Genomic DNA, 21,732 nt, shown 5'->3' on the forward strand with positions numbered 1-21,732 from the left:
CAAATATAAAAGAAGGAGTCTTTACTGGACTTCAGATTCGTAAGCTTCTTCAAGATGAGGAGTTTCTTCATTTGTTCCAGGGCAAGAAAAAGGCTGTATGGTTTACATTTGCAGTAACTAACTTTTTGAGAAACTCAAGAGTAGATACAGTAACTATGAAGAGTTGGTGTTATTTCTACTCAAAACATGTAAGGATCTTGGCTTTAACATGTCCTTAATGATTCATTTCTTATATTCTAGACTTTTCTTCTACCAAACTGTGGAGTAGTGAGAGACGAGGATGGTGAGAAATGTAACCAAGATATTGCAGCTATGGAGAAAAGATATAAAGGGAAATTAAATCCATCAATGCTTGCAGATTACTGTTGCATAATTTTAAGAGATGATCTGATACAGGAGTACAAGAAACAAGCAAAAAACAGTTGTCACTGAATAAGGACTAATTTTGTAGTGCAATTTCTGTAACTGTTTAAAATTCGCAATAGGGTTTACACAGGTTTTAGTTATTTGAATTGTTTCTAAGTTTTCTCTAAATAAATATCAGAAAATTGGCATAACAAAATATTCTGCATCTGTATATTTACAAGAATAATAATGTTTCAAAGTACTGGAACCTTTAGTCATTAAATTATATGTAGCAGTAAAAGGAAAACTCGTTGTCCAATTTGAATTCAGGAGGTCAAACTCATTAAGAAATGGCACAGTTCATAACGGAACCTGACAACTTTTAAAAATATGTAAAACAGTGTTACATGATCTGAAAGGTCCATAAGCTAGGTTCTTCAGCTGCTCAGTCAGGACGTCCAGCCTCTGTACAGGTCCCAGTACCTTCCTCTCCTCTTCTGCACCAATCAGTTAGATAAGTGTGGGGCTTGAGAAGAGAGCAGTTCTCTCACTGATCAGGAAGGACACTGTCTCATTGTTCTCAGTCACAGGAAGCTACCTTCAGTCTATAGGACACACTCACATATTAGCACAATTTTTTCTTGCTAAAAGTGTGTCTTTTCAAGTAAAACATTTTCCACATTAAGGATATAAAAAAGACTTCTCCCCGATGTGACTTCTCTGATGTCTATCAAGATAAGCTTTCCGGTGAAAACATTTCCCACATTCTGAACAGGAAAAAGGCTTCTCCCCTGTGTGAATTCTCTGGTGCTTAACAAGACTTGATTTCCTTGTAAAATATTTCCCACATTCTGAACATGAAAAAGGATTTTCCCCTCTGTGAGTTCTTTGATGTGTAACAAAATCTAATTTCTGGTTAAAACATTTCCCACATTCTGAACATGAAAAAGGCTTCTCCCCTGTGTGAGTTCTCTGATGTGTAACAAGATATGATTTCATTGTAAAACATTTCCCACATTCTGAACATGAAAAAGGCTTCTCCCCTGTGTGAGTTCTCTGATGTGTAACAAGATGTGATTTCTGGTTAAAACATTTCCCACATTCTGAACAGGAAAAAGGCTTCTCTCCTGTGTGAGTTCTCTGGTGCGTAACAAGACTTGATTTCCCTGTAAAACATTTCCCACATTCTGAACATGAAAAAGGTTTTTCCCCTGTGTGAGTTCTTTGATGTGTAACAAGACCTAATTTCTGGTTAAAACATTTCCCACATTCTGAACATGAAAAAGGCTTCTCCCCTGTGTGAATTCTCTTGTGCTTAACAAGACTTGATTTCTCTGTAAAATATTTCCCACAATCTGAACATGAAAAAGGCTTCTCTCCTGTGTGAGTTCTCTTGTGCTTAACAAGACTTGATTTCACTGTAAAACATTTCCCACATTCTGAACAGAAAAAAGGCTTCTCCCCTGTGTGAGTTCTCTGATGTGTAACAAGATCTGATTTCTTGATAAAAGATTTCCCACATTCTGAACATGAAAAAGGCATCTTCCCTGTGTGAGTTCTCTGATGTATATCAAGTGTCGCTTTCTGGAAAAAACATTTCCCACATTCTGAACAGGAAAAAGCCTTCTCCCCTGTGTGAATTCTCCAGTGCTTAACGAGATTTGATTTCACTGTAAAACATTTCCCACATTCTGAACAGGAAAAAGCCTTCTCCCCTGTGTGAATTCTCCAGTGCTTAACGAGATTTGATTTCACTGTAAAACATTTCCCACATTCTGAACATGAAAAAGGTTTTTCCCCTGTGTGAGTTCTTTGATGTGTAACAAGATGTGATTTCTTGTTAAAACATTTCCCACATTCTGAACATGAAAAACGCATCTTCCCTGTGTGAGTTCTCTGGTGACTAAGAAGACTTGCTTTCATGTTAAAACATTTCATACACTTGAAACAAGAAAATCTATTCTTTGCTGTGTGAATTTTTTGATGTTTAAGAAAAAGCTTTTTGAGGGGAAAACTATTTCCATATTCTGACCATGCAAATGGCTTCTTAGCTTTAGGAGCAGTTCGTTTTTTAATGCTTAGTTTGTGACTTTGATTTTCCTTAGTAGTCGGTAATGAATCAGAAGATAGGACCTGTTTCAAAGGATCAGATGACACATCTTTGCTGTAAAGGGATGATGGTATATTTGGAGTAATAGCATTCCCTTCAATTGTATCCTGTGAGATCTCCAGCTCATCTGATTTGAAAATTGAAGATGTCAGCTGTCCCTCTGATCTCCTAGTACAGTCATCTGCCAAGTAAAAAAAATATATTTGAATAAAATATTCTTGAAATTTATATTTTTGAACATTTCTAAACTGTTGGTACAAATGGCAAGTTATGTAAAAATATTGAATTATTCACCAAGACAATGATAGTTCACAGTCTAATAGAAAACCTCATAGCATGATCCAGTAGAGTTTGGTGTTCAACTGTTTGTTCATTCTGCCTCCCAAATATCAAATATGCGAAAATTATACCAATAAAAATTTCTACTCATATCACAAAAAACAAGCCTCCACTCAGGTCCATCATCTATCAACGGAAAAACAGAGGTTTCCACATCATTAGTGGCTCAAAAACTCTTGAAAAGCAACATGGCTTCCATAAACCAATCCAGCAAAATCCGCTCTTCCAAAGTCAAATATGCTTCCTACTTAACTCAAATGGAAAGCACCACACCCTACTAAAGCTCATGCATAATGCCGGAAGCTGCCTGATACAGCCTTGTTCTCCGCTGGTTAAGTCTTCTGTGTTCAGCTCCCGTGTTGTGTATTTTCTTCTTCGTTTCTTCTTGTGATCCCAGCCCATTTACTGACTACTATTGTGTCTTCTGATTTTGTATTTTCTCTGCCCTCCTGGTTCTGATCAGGCCACCTGACTATTCTTCTTGTCATCTCACACCACAGAACAGCAGGCAACACCAAGTCCAAGCCTAGGGGTCTTTGTGTAAGTACAGATCCATGTACACTGTGTGCAGAATTATTAGGCAAGTTGTATTTTAGAGGATTATTTTTATTATTGATCAACAACTATGTTCTCAATCAACCCAAAAGACTCAAATATCCAAGCTTAATATTTTTGGAAGTTGGAGTGGTTTTTTTTTTTAGATTTGGCTATCTTAGGAGAATATCTGTTTGTGCAGGTAACCATTACTGTGCAGAATTATTAGGCAACTTAATAAAAACCAAATCTAATCCCATCTCACTTGTTTATTTTCACCAGGTAAACCAATATCAGTGCACAAAATTTAGAAATAAACATTTCTGACATGCAAAAACAAAAACCAAAAAAATTAGTGATCAGTATAGCCACTTTTCTTTATGATGACACTCAACAGCCTTCCATCCACAGATTCTGTCAGTTGCTTGATCTGTTTTCGATCAACATTGCGTGCAGCAGCCACCACAGCCTCCCAGACACTGTACTGAGAGATGTACTGTTTTCCCTCCCTGTAGATCTCACATTTTATGATGGACCACAGGTTCTCTATGGGGTTCAGATCAGGTGAACAAGGGGGCCATGTCATTATTTTTTCTTCTTTTAGACCTTTACTGGCCAGCCACGCTGTGGAGTAGTTGGATGCATGTGATGGAGCATTGTCCTGCATGAAAATCATGTTTTTCTTGAACAATACCGACTTCTTCCTGTACCACTGCTTGATGAAGAAGTTGTCTTCCAGAAGCTGGCAGTAGGTCTGGGAGGTGAGCTTCACTCCATCCTCAACCCGAAAAGGTCCCACAAGTTCATCTTTAATACTAGCCCATACCAGTACCCCACCTCCACCTTGCTGGCATCTGAGTCGGAGTGGAGCTCTCTGCCCTTTATTGGTCAACCCTCTGGCCCATCCATCTGGCCCATCAAGAGTCACCCTCATTTCATCAGTCCATAAAACCTTTGAAAAATCAGTCTTAAGATATTTCTTGGCCCATTCTTGACATTTTATCTTATGTTTCTTGTTCAAAGGTGGTCATTTCTCAGCCTTCCTTATCTTGGCCATGTCCCCGAGTATCGCAAACCTTGTGCTTTTTGATACTCCAGTAACATTGCAGCTCTGATATATGGCAAAAATGGTGGAGAATGGCATCTTGGCAGCTTCACGCTTGATTTTCCTCAATTCATGGGCAGTTATTTTGCGCCTTTTTTGGCCAACACACTTCTTGCGACCCTGTTGGCTATTTGCCATGAAACGCTTGATTGTTCGGTGATCACGCTTCAAAAGTTTTGAAATTTCAAGACTGCTGCATCCCTCTGCAAGACATCTCACAATTTTGGACTTTTTAGAGCCCGTCAAATCTCTCTTCTGATCCATTTTGCCAAAGGAAAGGAAGTTGCCTAATAATTAAGCACACCTTATATATAGGGTGTTGATGTCATTAGACAACACCCCTCTTCATTACAGAGATGCACATCACCAGATTTACTTAATTAGTAGTTGGCTCTCAAGCCTATGCAGCTTGTAGTAGGACAACATGTATAAAAAGTATCATGTGATCAAAATACGCATTTGCTTAATAATTCTGCACACGGTGTAGAGGGGTTAAAGGGTGATGGGCAAAACTTTGACTATAGACAATAACACATCTAATGAGAAGATCAAAAAAAAGAGTAACTAGTGGTGAAACCTCTCCGGGATAATTAGAGTATGCTTCTTGATAGCTCCTGGCAATTTAAACTATAGTAAGGGCCAATATTTTATGTCAAATGAGTCTCAAAAAGAAATATACATTTAATGAGAACTTTTTATAATAGTGCAGAGCTGAGGTGTCTTAAATTTAGATCTCAGGCATTTGGAAGAGACAATAGAGACCTTTTTTGAAAGACTATCAGGGAATTACAGAGTTAAGTGAGGCAGTCCGATCCCACCACAATCAAACTATCATACAGAATGAACCTGTAAAAAAAAAAGACAGAATAAAAAAAACCACATTACATCCCCAACAGGAATGCATGTTTGTGGGGGAGGGGGGGACTCCAACACTAAACCGGAGTTGCACTTATTTATGGTAGACCGTTGGAGCTACTATGAGTCCTGACCAGAAGAGTAGAGAAAGTATTAGTGCCCCCATTTTAGGATAAATTGTATCTAAATTCTTTAGGATTGATAATATTATTTATGACGTGGAGTGAATCCATGAAACCAGGGCTCGAGTCATGCCAACACATCTCCTGCAGGCGTGAATAAATGTATATTACAGCCATCAGCCACGCACAGATTAGAGATATATCATGGCACAGGTGTAATGTTTTTGTATACTTTATCTATTGGAAGTAATTTGGTTTAAAAAGAAATAGAAAAGTAAGGGTAACGGGAAACTCTGTTATTATACAGAAATTCACACTTGGCCTCACTGCACATTTAATGTTGTCGATCATAAAAGTGAGGTTTGGTCATAAAGACTGGACCTGGTCTTGTAGGGACCATATGAGCACATTCAGCAGCACAGAAGGGAGAGAGGGTAGATTCATCCAATAAGATAACAGGAATCTAGGAAGCCAACAGCATCATTACCCTCCGCTTTCTCTTACAGGCCCATCATAATATTTTTCTTCAAGTGATTTTTGTAACTTGTCAGCACATTCTACGTACACTGTTATTTGGATTGGTAGCTTACAAATCTGGGCAGGTAAGAGTCAGGATCTTCCAATTTCAGTTGGTAGGTGGATCTTCCAGGTTGTAAGCTCTATAGAAAAGGAGATTCAATATCCAAAGTCATTTGAGGAGTTTCAATGTCCAAAGTCATTTGAGGAGTTTCAATGTCCAAAGTCATTTGAGGAGTTTCAATGTCCAAAGTCATTTGAACAGTTTTAGGTGGAGGACAATGTTTTGGTCTAGATGCAAAATGGTGATTACACAATTGTGATCCAGCTGGACTCTTTGACCGGTAAACCAGCCACAGCCGGTGACGGAGAAGAATCAGTGACTTCTCTGCATTTAGTAGTTACTACTCACCTGGGTAGCCATATGTAGGAATCTCCTCTTTACACCGCTCATCGCCCCTCACATATGTCTCTGTAGTATTAATATGGGTCAGATCTTCACCCTGAAACAAATGTTGTAAAAGTCACAGACAGATGGAGAAGTCACATCTATGATCAGTAGTGAAGAGCGAGTACCGTAATATTCGTAATCGCTATAATCGTAACGAGCACTTTGTAATAATCGCTCCGAATAGCGAGTACAAGGTAAGTCAATGGGAAATGTGAGTAATTTTCTGATAGACCCTAAAAAGTGGTCTGGGGGCCTGAGGAAAAGGCTGATGGATGGGAAAGTGATGAAACAGAATGAGAAGAGCCTGGAGAATGTGCCTGCATGCATTTCTGACTCACATATGGTTTCTGGGAATAAGTTTGTTGCAGTGTTACGCCACTTTTACAGACACACAAGAACAACTAGCAAACCTAACCTAAATTGCATTTAACAGGCCAAAAAGGTTAAGAAACAGTTTTCCTGCACAATCACTTGTATATAAGGCTAAATAAACCAGAGAAACCAAAAAATATCCCTTTTAGCCTTTGTTCACACATACTGTTGCGGCTTTTTTTCACCTTTTACAATTGAGAGGGTCCTGATACATTTTGTAGGTCCCTCTGTCATACATCATTTTTAGTTCACTATTCCCCAGCACTTTACAAGCATAGCAAGAACGTACTAGTAGGTATGTTGATCTTTGACCTGAGAGGCCTCAGGTGGCTCTGTAACATGCGTTTTGGAGGGACAGCTGTTCCTTAGACATTTGGGCGGTCCCTCCATCATTGACACTCAGATAGTGGAATACATATTCAATAGCAGTTTACAATGTGCCCATTGTAGCGTTGGGCTTGACCCTCCTCCTCCTCCACCACCAGCATGTGATACTGTGGCCCTAAATTCAAATGTTCAGAGGCCCTGCAGGAGGCAGGAATTTTGTGAGAGCCCTCGTGTGGCCCTGTAACATACATTTTGAAGTGCCCTCCTGTAGAGATTTTGGAGGTCCCTCGTGTACATCTGAGAGTGCCCTCACTTACTCATATTGTAAGGCCCTCACTGTATTATTTAACTCATTTAGGGGCAGAAACTACAGAGAAAAAGTCAAGAGACATGGAGTACTAGAAGGTAGCAGTGAGTACGGCCTGCGATCCTCAGGTATGGCTGAACTCAGTGAACTGGAAAAATAAAGCTGCACTAGTCAACTGGATGACGAGCTCAAATATATCACTTGTGCAAGTCAATGGACAAAGGATATATAGTGCCCCAACTCCAGGATGGGTTGGAGAAGCTTCTCCAAATGGCTCCGAGATTTTGATGGTCAATATTTCCCAGATTATATAGGCAGAGAAGACTTCTTGATATTGTACTACTTGGTCCAGTGCAGAATGTGCATTGTATTTCCAAAAATTACTCCTGGGGGCTGTGTCATAAGTGCAGGGAGATTCCTTGACAAGGGCCTCCCTTGTCAAACATTATCTACGATGGAGTACTGTAGTAGTTGTGGCCCTCAATTCAAATTTTCAGAGGGCCATCAGTCGGTCATCAACAGTCAGTGTAAATTTCTATTGAATATGTATCCCCTGTCTCAGTCACAATGTGGCACAAGCCAGGCATGTTTTTTGCCAAATAGGTTGACTGACAGTACATTTCTATTGAATATGTATTATCTACGAAAAAAGACAATTACCCATTAAAAATTTACTTTTAATTTAAACACACTAAAATAATGTACTCAATAGTACAGTTGGGACAAACTAACATATAAGAAAGGAGACATAGAGGGATATAAAGATGAAAAAGGAATAGAAATAGTGTCAGCTAGGCCGTAAATAATACGCTATAAGGGATAATAAACTAATCCCTTTCTGGCAGTGGAGTATATCAGCCCCCAATATTCAAATAGTGCCCCCACTGTACCACGGCTATCCTTCACCTAGTCCCCAAGGAACCTTAATAATGCTATTCAACGAGTACACATATGAATTTTGCAAACAGCGTCCTCAGTAGCGTATTCAGCAAATATTCAATAATGACATCAATGGCATATAGAAAGCTAAATGTCCACAGTAATACTAACACCCCAAAAAGTCAAAAAAAAATTGAGGCGTATGGAAATGTAGTCCACCAGCATGCAGAGTCATGCAAGACCCAAAAAAAAAAAAAAAAAAAAGGCCAATTAAATCTTGAAAAAAAATATAAAGTCCAGAGATTTTTCAAAAAGCCATATCAGATGACCAGTGTAAAGCAAAATAATAGTCCAGTAATCACCAAAACAGTTACAGGAAATCTAAACGATATTAGAGGTGCTGATGGATACAAAGATGACAATGTCCCAAATAAAGAAAATCCAATGAGAAAAAAACGCTGCTAGTCAGAAAAAAACACGTATACATGTAATAAAAATCAATGACTTATCTTGTTGCATCCAAGAAGTGTTTAGGCTGGTGTAAAGTCAAGTTCCACTTGTTGATCCAAAAATATTCAGTTTGTAGAGATCAAATTCAACGATGCGATCACCAGAGGAAAGGAGTTAACATATATCCAAAAAGACATCAGGCTTCACTTCAATATGAAAATATACCAATGGATCAAATGTTCCCATAATCTCTACGCGTTTCGCCCCCCCTCCTTGAATGTGGGGCTCATCAGGGGAAAAAAAGAAAGTTTAAATGAGGGATAGGGTGCATCGATAATAGATGCTACCAAACCGGAATGCAGTCACAGTATTACTGTGGACATTTAGCTTTCTATATGCCATTGATGTCATTATTGGATATTTGCTGAATACGCTACTGAGGACGCTGTTTGTCAAATTCATATGTGTACTCGTTGAATTGCATTAGTAAGGTTCCTTGGGGACTAGGTGAAGGATAGCCGTGGGTACAGTGGGGGCACTATTTGAATATTGGGGGCTGATATACTCCACTGCCAGAAAGGGATTAGTCTATTATCCCTTATAGCGTATTATTTACGGCCTAGCTGACACTATTTCTATTCCTTTTTCACCTTTATATCCCTCTATGTCTCCTTTCTTATATGTTAGTTTGTCCCAACTGTACTATTGAGTACATTATTTTAGTGTGTTTAAATTAAAAGTTAATTTTTAATGGGTAATGGTCTTTTTTGGTAGATAATCTTTACTTACCCTCCTTCCAACGTATGTTGGTTATTTTCTGGTATTTGGTATTGAATATGTATTCCAAATCTCAGTCACAATGTGGCACAACCTGTGACAAGGGCCTCCATCCTCCAATGACAAATATTAGTTTGGTAGGACCACTGTACATTACAGATTTGTCCACTGCACAATGTGCATAGGGTTTGTAAAAATTAGCCCAATGGGCTGAGTCATGGTTGACACAAGAAGCCACCATCCCAAGGGTCTCCAATCACAAATAGTAGTTAGGCTGGAGTAGGAATACTGTCCTGGTTTGTCCACTGTACAATGTGCATAGTATGTAAAAATTAGCCCTATGGGCTGAGTCATGATTGACGATGGAAGGAATCTTGTTTTATGGGAAGGGGGTGACGTTAACAGCAGTAGCATGAATCTGCATGTTTGGTGAATTTAGGTTGGCTTGCTGTCATCTGGAGGGATTACAAACTGTGGATATATCCAGTCCTTACTGAATTTAATCAGAGCAAGTCTGTCTGCATTTTCCGTGGAGAGGCGTGTGCGCCTATCAGTGATGATTGCCCCAGTGGAACTGAAAACATGCTGAGACACCACACTAGCAGCCGGGCAGGCCAGCACCTCCAAGGCATATAAAGAGAGGTCGGGCCAAGTGTTCAGCTTAGACACCCAATAATTAAAGGGAACTGAAGCGTCAGAAAGGACACACGTATGGTCACTTAAAGTAACCCTTGACCATGTTCTGCAACTTATCCCTCCTAGGCATTTTTATAGGCAGATAGCCCTTGCTGTTTTGCTGGTATATTGAAAATTGCCCAATTTGGGCACATTTTCCCCCCTCCTCCGTTGGAGCTGGTGTTCGTGTCTCTCCCCATTATCCTTTGGTGTTGAAAAGAGCTGGTACCTCTGCTACCAGCATTATCTGAGGGTGATGTTTTCAGCAACTGATCTATAACGGCCCTCTTAAACGATTCCATTGTACAAGCCCTGGCAAAAATTATGGAATCACCGGGCTCGGAGGATGTTCATTCAGTTGTTTAATGTTGTTGAAAAAAAGGAGATCACAGACATGGCACAAAACTAAAGTAATTTCAAATGGCAACTTTAGGGCTTTAAGAAACACTAAAAGAAATCAAGATTAAAAATGTGGTACCCAGTAAGAGTAATTTTTTTCAGACCAAGCAGAGGGAAAAAATTATGAAATCACTCAATTCTGAGGAAAAAAATATGGAATCACCCTGTAAATTAAAATTTCCAAAACTATCAACTGCATCAAATTAGATCTGCTCGTTAGTCTGCATCTAAAAAGGAGTGATCACACCTTGGAGAGCTGTTGCACCAAGTGAACTGACATGAATCATGGCTCCAACATGAGAGATGTCAATTGAAACAAATGGGTGGATTGGACAACCTTTCAGGGTAGGATCTGGTGTCCGTCAGGGCTGTCCTCTTAGCCCTTTGCTTTATGCCTTTGCAATTGATCCCTTCCCATCTTGAGGGTAGTGGCCTAAGCAGACGATGTCACCGTCTTTGTTTCTTCGCAAGATGAGGCAATGGTGGTGATGTCAGAAGAGGAGCGCTACTCGGAGGCATCCGGGTCCAAGGTTAACCAGGATAAGTGTGAAAGTCTATGGCTGGGAGGCGGAGATCCCGGGTTTGATCTTCCGGACACCCTCCCCGAACCCCAAGAACACGCCAAAGTCCTGGGCACTGAATTCGGCCAGGGTGATTACCCCATGAAAAACTGGGAAGGCAGAATCAAAAGTGTCGTCCAAAGAGTGGACCAATGGAAGGGTTGGTCTTTGAGCCTGAGGGAAAGGGTTGGCCTGTGCAAAGCTTTCCTGCTCCCCTTGCTAATCTACCTGGGCAGCGTCTGTGTCTTGCCAGAGCCTCTCTGGACACGGGTCTACAGTCTGTTCTTCCAGATGATATAGGGGAATAGACTGAACCTAGTCAAGCGGGAGGTCACTTACCGCACGAGGAGACTAGGGTGGTTGGATATGGTGAACCCGTCGTGTTCCTAGTGAACACCTTCTTGAAAGTTAACGTGGCAAACCTCTGGAAAGAGAGGGCTCCTCCATGGGTATTATCCTGCAAGGGATGGTTTCAGCCATCAATCTTCAGGGGGAAGATTGAAAGATCTTCACACACTGCATGGGCATCTCCCAGCTTATGTTACCCCGGTTCTGAAAATGATCCACCGGTGGGATCTGGGAATGTGGGAGGTGAGGTCCCTCCCGAGGAAACTCCTCGATAGGAGGGTCTTGCTTTCTCATTTCCCACCGTTGGGATCTGGAGGTTGGGGGGAGTTTGTTAAATTCTAGCAGGATCCCCAAGAAGTACTGGGACTTGACTTGGCGCTGCTTCCAAGGTAAGCTGTGTGTAAGGGGCAATTTGAAGTACAGGAGCTCAGAGGACAGGAATTGCCCCCGTGCAGCTTGTGCTAACATGCTGAAAGCATGGAGCACTTCCTTCTTCATTGTCCCTTTAATACAGAGGTGTACAACAGGGTGGGAGCTTCCATTGGTTGGCCATGGCTGGCTACTCTATCCTATGCCAGGTGGGCCTATGGAGCGTTCGGAGACCTTGGGAGAAGGGACCGAACCACTTTATTCATACTAAGTGTAGTGGTCAGGTATTTCACGTGGAAAGCACGAGTTTTAGTTTTGACGCAGAGTAAAATCCTAAGTGCAAATGAAGTTTGTAGGAACATCCTAGGTGACCTGGTGAAGGCACGTTCTCTGGAGTATGAAAGACTGGCTGACGGGAGGGTGGCCCGTCTCTGGAGGGGCTTTTCCTTCAGGGTGCCTTAGTCTGGTAGTACTCCTATATCCAGGTGGTGGGCTGATGTCTTTTGTTTTGTATTTATGTCTCCTGAATAGGTTTGCAAGCATCGAACTTGAGCCTTGGACGGTGAGCATGTAGGTTGCCTTTGCCCTGGCCTCTGCTTAACTTGGCATGGCAGATGCTACAGACTACAATGTTTTTCTCTGAAGGACTTTCAGAAAAAAAAATTCCACACAGCAGCTGAACGCCCCCTCGCCCTGACTTGGCGCACAGCGGCGGTGCTCTTGGGAACAGTTGACCCAGTTCTCACTCTGGGCAAACCACAACTCCTTGGTGCCTGTTTTGGTGCTACATATCCATCTTCCTCTGTGTTGCTGTCATGGCTATGCATGCCAACGGTCCAGGTCGGATCAGTGGACTCATAATCGACTACCTCGTCTTCCATCTCATCCTCCTTCCCAGTTGACATTGTAGGCTGACCTGACAGCAACTGTGTCTCATCATCATCAGCCTCCACCTCTGGAGAAAAAAAATGATGTTCCGCCAAGAGTCTTTCTTCTGGCCATAGGTCCTCAAATACATAAGCATAAACGCACGCCACCTTCTCTTGTCCCTCTTCAATGCTGCACAGTGATAGTCCAGAGCCAACCAAAGGATACGTACTAAACAGATCCTCAGAGTGGCCAAGCTTGGGGTCATATGTCTCCTGTGACTGAAAATTGTTGGAGGAAGGAGAACCAGCTTCAGGATTGGATGGGCCAGCCTTCTGTGTATCCACAGTAGACTGTGTGGTCGTGGAAGATTTGTTGCTGCTTGACAAATGCGTAGAGGCCTTGTCTTCTATCCAAGACAGAATCTGCTCTCGCTCTTCTGGCTTCCACACACGTTTACGTTCCAGACCGGGAAATTTTTCCAGGAACATAGTGGATGCATCAAGATTCTTCTGACCTGACACAGACTGAGTGCCTTCTTGCGCACCACTGACACGTCCCTTAACAACAGTCTTTTTTGGCATTTTGGGCTTTGTTGACAGATTTTCAGATGTTGATGGCACAAGTCAAGCTAGCTGTCACAGCCAAAATAGTGGTTAAAGTGGCCTGGTGCGTGCTTTGTAGCAGGCAGTAGGAAATGTTTGGACTACTGCTTAGTGTAGGGCACAAAACACTTTTTTAAGTGGACCAATATGGACAGAAGGCAGGCTCTGACCCCTAAAACAGCAGGGAAAATAGACCGGTGGTAAAAAAAAAAAAAAAAAAAAGAAAGGCAGCACAAAAAGCTACTTCTGTGTGTACTGGAAAAATATTGCTTTCCTCTGACAAGAGCTGTTTTAATATGGACGCTGGAAGAACACTACCTAATACACTCCCTACCTAATACACAATCTCTCCCTCCTTGTACTCTGACTTCGTTGTGTGCCTTCAGCTCTGAAAAGAGCTATTTTTGGTGGTATTATGGAGCTAGTGAGCGGCTCCTTTAAACACAGAACTAGTTTACATTGCAGGTAGCCCTTAAAAGGGCTTTTGTTTTATCAAGAGGCCTAAACACTCTCCCTAGCAGCTCAGCGATCTCTTCCTATGCTTATAGAATGCAGGCTCCAGACGCAATGTGCACAAAATGGCGGCGGCAGGGCTTAAATAGACCCTATGACGCTGGGCGGCCAGCCAATCACAGTAATGCCACAATCAAGATGTCTGCGGCATTACTGTGATTGGTTATGAAGCCCAGCATGTTTAGTGGCTGCAAAGGAGGCGCCAAAACTGCAGGGCGGGACATTCGAATATAGCGAAGCGAGTACACAAATACTAGCAATATAATGAGAAACCCGAATACCGTACTATCCGTGCGAATAGCGAATGGCAACGATACACTCACTCATCACTAATGATCAGCTCTAATCCTGCCATCGCCACCATTCTCATTATACAAGTATAAACCATATAATTCTAGTGGATAAAATAAGACCGAACACAAGACCTTCACAGTCGTCTACACATCACAGGAGAGATCTCATGACACCTTCTCTCCATCTACCTGATGATCCTGAGGAATATTGGGGGCTTCTTGTTTACAGTCCTGTGGAAGAAGAGGACGGGGACATCTCTCTGGTGTTGTCCTCTTACTGGATAGATCTAAAGGAAGCACATACAGGGACTGAATTAATTCTTTACATACAGATAATTATAGGTCGTGTGTATTCAGTCCTGTCTGTTACCTGGTGATGTGAGGGGCTGGGGAACCTCCATCATAACGTCCTTATACAGATCTTTGTGTCCTTCTAAATACTCCCACTCCTCCATGGAGAAATAGACAGCGACATCCTGACACCTTATAGGAACCTGACACATACAATGATAGAGTTATCCCTCCAATCCTTTCATAGCTTTACTTTAAAATGTCCCAGCATTCCTCATTCCTAGCAGTGTCACCTCTCCAGTCAGCAGCTCAATCATCTTGTAGGTGAGATCTAGGATCTTCTGGTCATTGATGTCCTCATGTATCAGGGGGTGAGGTGGAGGCCCCGTGATTAGGCTCAGGGGTCTTCCCCGTCCCTCAGACACAGGGTCCTGACAGCGCTCACTAGAGGTCTTCTTCACTACTATGTAATCCTGGTAATGGAGAAACTCATTAATAAATCTCACTACAGACATTTCCAGAGTCCTCACCTCTCCAGTTCTGTCCATCTGTTATTCCCATAGATAAGAATGATGTAATGTGACGTCATCAGAATCTCTCACCTCTCCAGTAAGCCGGAAGAGGATCTCTAGGGTGAGGTGTAATATCCTCTCCACCATCTTGTCTGTGTCCATATCCATCTTTGATGCGTAATTCAGGAAAATTCTCTTATATAGAAGATCTTCACTGAGAGGATCTGATATTGTAGAGACCTGAATGAGAAGATGATGAGCCGATGTAACATCATAAAAATCTTGTGTAATAATACAATTACTGGAGATAATAAGGGAAACATTTGAGGAGATTTAGGTTTTACAGTATTTAGTTTTCTTCTTTACATCTAGTAATAAAACCTATATATTTTAGGCCACAGACAACAAGCAGTTTCTTCCTCAGAATCTGCCAGTGAATACCTTTCTCATAGACTCATCTTCCATAAAGCTAATTCTCGTCTCATTTACAGACACTGGAATCGGCATTAGCAATACTGCAGGAGATATTCATTACACGTGACATGAGAAATAACTACTTTATGATGAAGACGAAATCTTCATCTTCCACTACGGCTCTATAAACGTATTTGGCCAGAGTCCGTCACTGACTACATCACCACCGGCCGTCTATATGTTTCCCGTCTTCACCGGACTGTCATCCTCTATCATGTTAGATCTCAGGTCTGATTCACACTTAGAAGTTTGAGGCATTTATAAAAGCTTGTTTGTAAGACCACAAAGACAGGAGTTATTTGATACCACAATTTCCATGTACAGTGTTTTATGGGGTTTCAAAACAAAGTGTGAATCTCAAATTGAAATCATTGTTGTTGAGATTTTCTGTGCCACCCAACATCAGGAGGAGGTCGTCGATAAATCGACCGTACCATATGATTTTTTGGTCTGTAAATATTGCTCTCATGGTAAATGTATTGCTCCTCCCATTTGGACATTAATCCAATGACTATGAAAATTTGCTGCCCATACTTACTCCCCTCCTTTGTAAAAAAAAAATATATATATATATTGTCAAAGCGGAAATAATTATGATTCAGAAGAAATTTATCTGACATGATAATGAAATCTTTTATTTCTATTGTATACGTGCTATAGGTATCCAAGTGATAGCTCAGGCTAGTTAATGCTACACTGTGTGGTTGAATATAGAGGTACACATGTGGTCAAAATTGTTAATACCCCTCGTTTAACCCTTTACTGGCCTGGAGCATATTAGTACGCCCCAAGCCATCACCCCCGGTTCAGCACAGGCTTCGGCGCTGAGCTCGCACTGAACCGGGCACATTTCAGCTGATTCTTACAGCTGACATGTGCCCGCAACAGCCTCGGGTGGAATCGCGATCCACCCACGGCTGTTAACCACTTAAATGCCGCTGTCAATCTCTGACAGCAGCATTGAAGAGGGCCGCACCGGAAGTGTGCCACTTACCCCGCCCATAGGTGACCCCGTCATGTAATCGCGGGTCACTGATGGGTGGGCATGCCAATCCGGGATCTGCAGCAGACCCCAGTGGTTGTCATGAAAAGATTGCTATGGGCGCCACCTAGTGGTCAGCGCTAATAGCACAGGAGCATTTCTGCTACATAGAGGTGATCTGCTCATCGCCTCTATGTAGCAAAGGCAATCAGACAGTGGCTGCTTCTAGTCTCCTATGGAGACTATAGAAGCAAGCAAAAAGTGTGAAAAAAATGTTTTTAAAAATATTAAAAAATGTAAAAAATATAAAACTTTAAATCACCCCCCTTTTGCCCCATACAAAATAAAATAAAAAATACCCCCCCCCCACACACATATTTGGTATCGCCCGTTCAGAAGTTACCAAAAAAATAATTAATCCGATCAGTAAATGGCGTAACAAGAAAAAAATTCCAAATGCCAGAATTACATTTTTTTGGTCGCCGCAACATTGCAATAAAATGCAATTATGGGCGATCAAAACATCGGATTTACCCCAAAATGGTATCAATAAAAACATCAGGCAAAAAATAAGCCCTCGCCCGGCCCCAGATCCCCAAAAAATGGAGACGCTGAGGGTCTCGGAAAATTGCGCCATTTTTTTCTGGAATTTTTTTTCACCACTTAAATAAAAAAGAACCTGTACATGTTTGGTGTCTACGAACTCATAATGACCTGGGGAATAATAATGGCAGGTCAGTTTTAGCACTCAATGAACGTGGAAAGAAAAAAAACAACAGTGGAATTGCATTTTTTTGCAATTTCACCGCACTTGGAATTTTTTTCCCCGTTTTCCAGTACACGATAGGGTCAAACTAGTAATGACGTTTAAAAGTAAAACTCGTCCCCCAAAAAATAAGCACTCACATGACCTTATGGACTGGTCATGAAGGGGTTAATGAAAGAAAAACCCACAATTGTCACAGAAATACCTTGAATCTGACAAAAGTAATAAATTAAAACTCTCTGAAAATGAACAAATTAAAGTCAGGATTTTCTTTTCAACACTGTTTCCACAGAATTTTAAAAAAAATAAACTGATGAAATAGGCCTGGACAGAAATGATGGTTCTTCTTAACTTAATATTTTGTTGAACAACCTTTTGAGGCAATCACTGCAATCAAACGATTCCTGTAACTGTCAATGAGACTCCTGCACCTCTCGACAGGTATTTTGGCCCACTCCTCATGAGCAAACTGCTCCAGTTGTCTCATGTTTGAAGGTTGCCTTTTCCAGGCAGCATGTTTCAGTTCTTTCCAAAGATGCGCAATAGGATTAAGGTCAGGGCTCATAGAAGGCCACTTCAGAATAGTCCACTGTTTTCCTCTTAGCCATTCCTGGGTGTTTTTAGCTGTGTGATATGGGTCATTATCCTGTTGCAAGACCGATGACTTGCAACTGAGAACAAGCTTTCTGACACTGGGCAGCACATTTCTCTCTAAAATCCCTTCATAGTCTTGATATAGGGAAAATATATATTCTTGTACCGTGTTGGCCAGTAGATAGAAAAATATTTAGATTTGAGAGTCCTCAATGGTTGATACCTTTTAATGGCTAACTGAAAAGATGGTAACAAATTGCAAGCTTTTGAGACTACTCGGGTCCCTTCATCAGGCATAGTATACCACAAAATCTGAAAAGTCACATATTTATACACAATAAGACATACAAAAAATGCAATAGGTAAGGCAGGTGATGAAAAGCATAGTTATTATGGAAGAGATAAACAGTTCTGGCTATAAATATGTTAGCAGTTAATAGATAAGGAGTGTGAAGGTTTTATTGTCCTGTGACTAGGTCCAGTGTAGCGATGACCTCACAAGTCTGAGGAGCAAATTCCTTAGTTGATGTAGAAAGACATAAATCCATGCGACACATTCATTGCTGATCTGAAAGTGAGGCCATCACTACACTGGACCTAGTCACAGGACAATAAAACCTTCACACTCCTTATCTATTAACTGCTAAAATATTTAGCAGTTAATAGATCTGTTTATATCTTCCATAATAACTCTGCTTTTCATCACCTGTCTTACCTATTGCATTTTTTGTATGTCTTATTGTGTATAAATATGTGACTTTTCAGATTTTGTGGTATAATATGCCTGATGAAGAGACCGGAGTAGTCTCGAAAGCTTGCAATTTGTTACCTTTTAATGGCTAACTGAAAAGATGGTATCAACCACTGAGTACTCTCAAATCTAAATATTTTTCATAGTCTTGAGATTTCATTGTACCCTGCACAGATTCAAGACACCCTGTGCCAGATGCAGCAAAGCAGCCCCAGAACATAACAGAGCCTCCTACATGTTTCACAGTAGGGACAGTGTTCTTTTCTTGATATGCTTCATTTTTACATCTGTGAACATAGAGCTGATGTGCCTTGCCAAAAACTTCCATTTTTGTCTCATCTGTCCATAGGACATTCTCCCAGAAGCTTTGTGACTTGTCAACATGTAGTTTGGCAAATTCCAGTCTGGCTTTTTTATGATTTTTTTTTCAACAATGGTGTTCTCCTTGGTCGTCTCCCATGAAGTCCACTTTGGATAAAACAACGACGGATGGTCCGATCTGACACTGATGTTCTTTGAGTTTGAAGTTCACCTTTAATCTCTTTTTAAAAGTTATCCTGGGCTCTTTTGTTACCATTTGTATAATCCGTCTCTTTGATTTGTCATCAATTTTCCTTTGCTTGTCAACTCTTTCCTTTGCTTCCTCTAGTCCATGTTGAGTGTGGTGCACAGCATGTCACCAAACAGCACAGTGAGTATCTGTAGCCCTATATACAGGCCCACTGACTGATTACAAGATTGTAGACACCTGTGATGCTAATTAGTGGACACAACTTAATTTAACATGTCTCTTTTGTCACAATATTTTCAGAGGTACCATCATTTCTGTCCAGGCCTCCAGGCTTCATTTTCATAGATTTTCAATTTATTATTACTTTTGTCAAATTCAAGTTATTTCTGTGACCATTGTGGGTTTTCTTTCATTAAACGAGGGGTACCAACAATTTTGACCACGTGTGTATAACATCGCATGATAGCCAATTTTCTTGCTATAAAAAAATGTTCAAATACAGTAACCACAAATTTAGAGTCCCTAATGTAGCTGGGAATTTCTTGCACTAGTGGTTGAAGATAGAAATCTATCCACACACCCAGTCTCTCTCCCGAGTCCCGTAGAACCTAAGCCCGCTACTATTGGTCTGAGTGGTGGTGGAAATATGTTTTTGTGGATCTTAGGAAATTAATGATATATAGGTATGAAAGGTTGTTCCACATAAAGCTGTTCCGCCAGTTTTTTTATCCAAGGCTCCTGTACTCAAACCTTCTTGTAGTAATCTATATAATTCCATATTGAAATCATTGGTGGGGTCTCTGGTTAGTTCCAAATACACATCAGTGTTTCTTGTTTCTTCAATCAATCAAATTGAGCTTGAGCTAAATAGAATGTAATACCACTATTGTGCCCCACTTGTCTGCTTGTCGCACTGTCAAATTCATATTAGTTTTGAGTTCCCTCAGGGCAATTTTTTCTTTTCTAGTTAGATTGTTATTTTTATTTCCTTTATGAGTGATTTCATTTGTTTAGAGAAACCAAATCCTTTTCAATAAGATCCTGAACTGGTCTAAAACCATGGAACATGATTGAAGTGGATTAAAGGATGGATTTCCCCTATGAAACAGACTATTCAGAGAGGAATCAGACTTCATAGATTCCCTCTCCAATGATTTCAATTGTAATAACACCTTTTGTTCTGAAAAAGATTTGTTAGGAGTAATATCAGAATTAACTGTTGCAACATCAGTAAGGCTGTGTGCCCACGATGCGTTTTTAATGCATTTCCGCAGCGTTTTTGCAGCTGCGGAAACGCATTAAAAACGCATGGTAGAAGGGCATCAATGTTCCCCAATGATAATCCGCATGTGCTGTGCACATGCTGCGGAAATTTCCGCTGCGGATTATCAGTGTGGAAAAAAACGCAGCCCTACCAATTATTTTGCGGAAGCGCTGCGTTTTCGCCGCCATTGACTTGCATTAGAACGCGCCAATTCCACAAGACTGCATCTGTATTTGCGTAATTGGCACGTTCTAATGTGCGTATGGTACCCGGGTGTAGAGGAGAGGAGAGTCTCCTCCACACCCAGCTACCATAGAAACTGTAAAAAAAAAAGAATAAAATAAAAAATAAAAATTATATTTACCTTATGGCGGCCCGCGCTACGCTCCTTCCCCTTTGCCGACAGATCGTGTTGGACTGTAGGACCTGCGCTGACATCACAGTCATGTGACGGCAGGTCTTTCAGTACAGGGAATCGCGATGTGCCGGCAGCCAGGAACGAGCGCAGCTACACACCCCGTGCCATCGGAAGGCAAGTATAGGTTTATTTTTTTATTTTTAACCATTCTAAAGGTCACACTATATAAATCCATGCTGTTTGCAAGGATTTATATAGTGTGACCTAGTTGTCAAGCACTTTCCAAGTGATGCTAAAATCGCCAGGAAAGAGCTTGTCAATCCGCATGCGGAAATGCATGTGAAGAACGCTTCATTTCCGCATGTCCCTGGCAGGAAAAACGCATGAACAATCCGCATGTACAATCCACTTTTGCAATCTGCATGCGTTTTTTTCTGCCAGGGAGATGCAGAAACGCTCAGGAAAAAATCCTGAGCATTTCTGCATCGTGGGCACATAGCCTAATATTTTCATCATCATTATCAGAGCTATCACAATGACATTTCCGCGCCAGTCTATTAACATCCAAAATTGCTCTAAATACATCAAAATCATTGGTAGGGGCAAAACTTAGGCCTTTCGCTAAAAGTGATAATTGTTCCTCTGATAACACAAAACTGGACAAATTCCAAATCAGTAGCTCTAATAAAGGTGGTTTCTGTTCCGGGTGGTATATATGTTTCCACTTGTGTTTGTGGCCCCCCTTCCTCCGTTTTTTGCCATGCTAGTAGATGTATTTTGTGGATGTTCATAATAAAATCTTCCATCTTCGCTAAATTAGCTTTCAGTTTGTCATTATTGCTAGTCAAATCCTCGTTGTGCACAAATTTTTCCAATGAGGATTGGATACAAAAACAGAAATAAAAAGTAAGTTCCAGCTCCTCATGTTTCAGGATTAACCCATCAACTTCAATGAACAATCTGTCTCATCATACAGGGCTGTGGCCATTTTTTTAGCCTTAATCCCCTTGGTATCATCTCGTTTTCACATACATTTCCAATTCTTGTAATAAGAAAAAAACATGCAAAAAGCACAAGACACATGTTAAACATTTGTTTTAAAAGAAATTAA

At 41.0% G+C, this 21,732-nt stretch overlaps 1 protein-coding gene across 1 annotated transcript in view; it reads right to left on the minus strand.

Moving 5' to 3' along the window:
* Window positions 1–239: 239 nt before the first annotated feature.
* Window positions 240–21,732, minus strand: part of LOC141182667 (uncharacterized) — a 43,682-nt gene continuing 22,189 nt past the window's right edge. Inside the window, exons 6-8 of the mRNA XM_073660822.1 lie at window positions 14,308–14,405; window positions 6,339–6,429; window positions 240–2,636 (exon numbers count right to left, since the gene is read on the minus strand). Coding sequence (XP_073516923.1) covers window positions 1,027–2,636; window positions 6,339–6,429; window positions 14,308–14,405 — 1,799 coding nt within the window. The 3' untranslated portion in view covers window positions 240–1,026. The remainder of the gene's footprint in view (window positions 2,637–6,338; window positions 6,430–14,307; window positions 14,406–21,732) is intronic.

Source organism: Phyllobates terribilis, unplaced genomic scaffold (assembly GCF_046119375.1).
Source record: "Phyllobates terribilis strain yellow unplaced genomic scaffold, ASM4611937v1 Scaffold_35__1_contigs__length_13245226, whole genome shotgun sequence".
In the NCBI taxonomy this organism is placed as follows: domain Eukaryota; kingdom Metazoa; phylum Chordata; class Amphibia; order Anura; family Dendrobatidae; genus Phyllobates; species Phyllobates terribilis.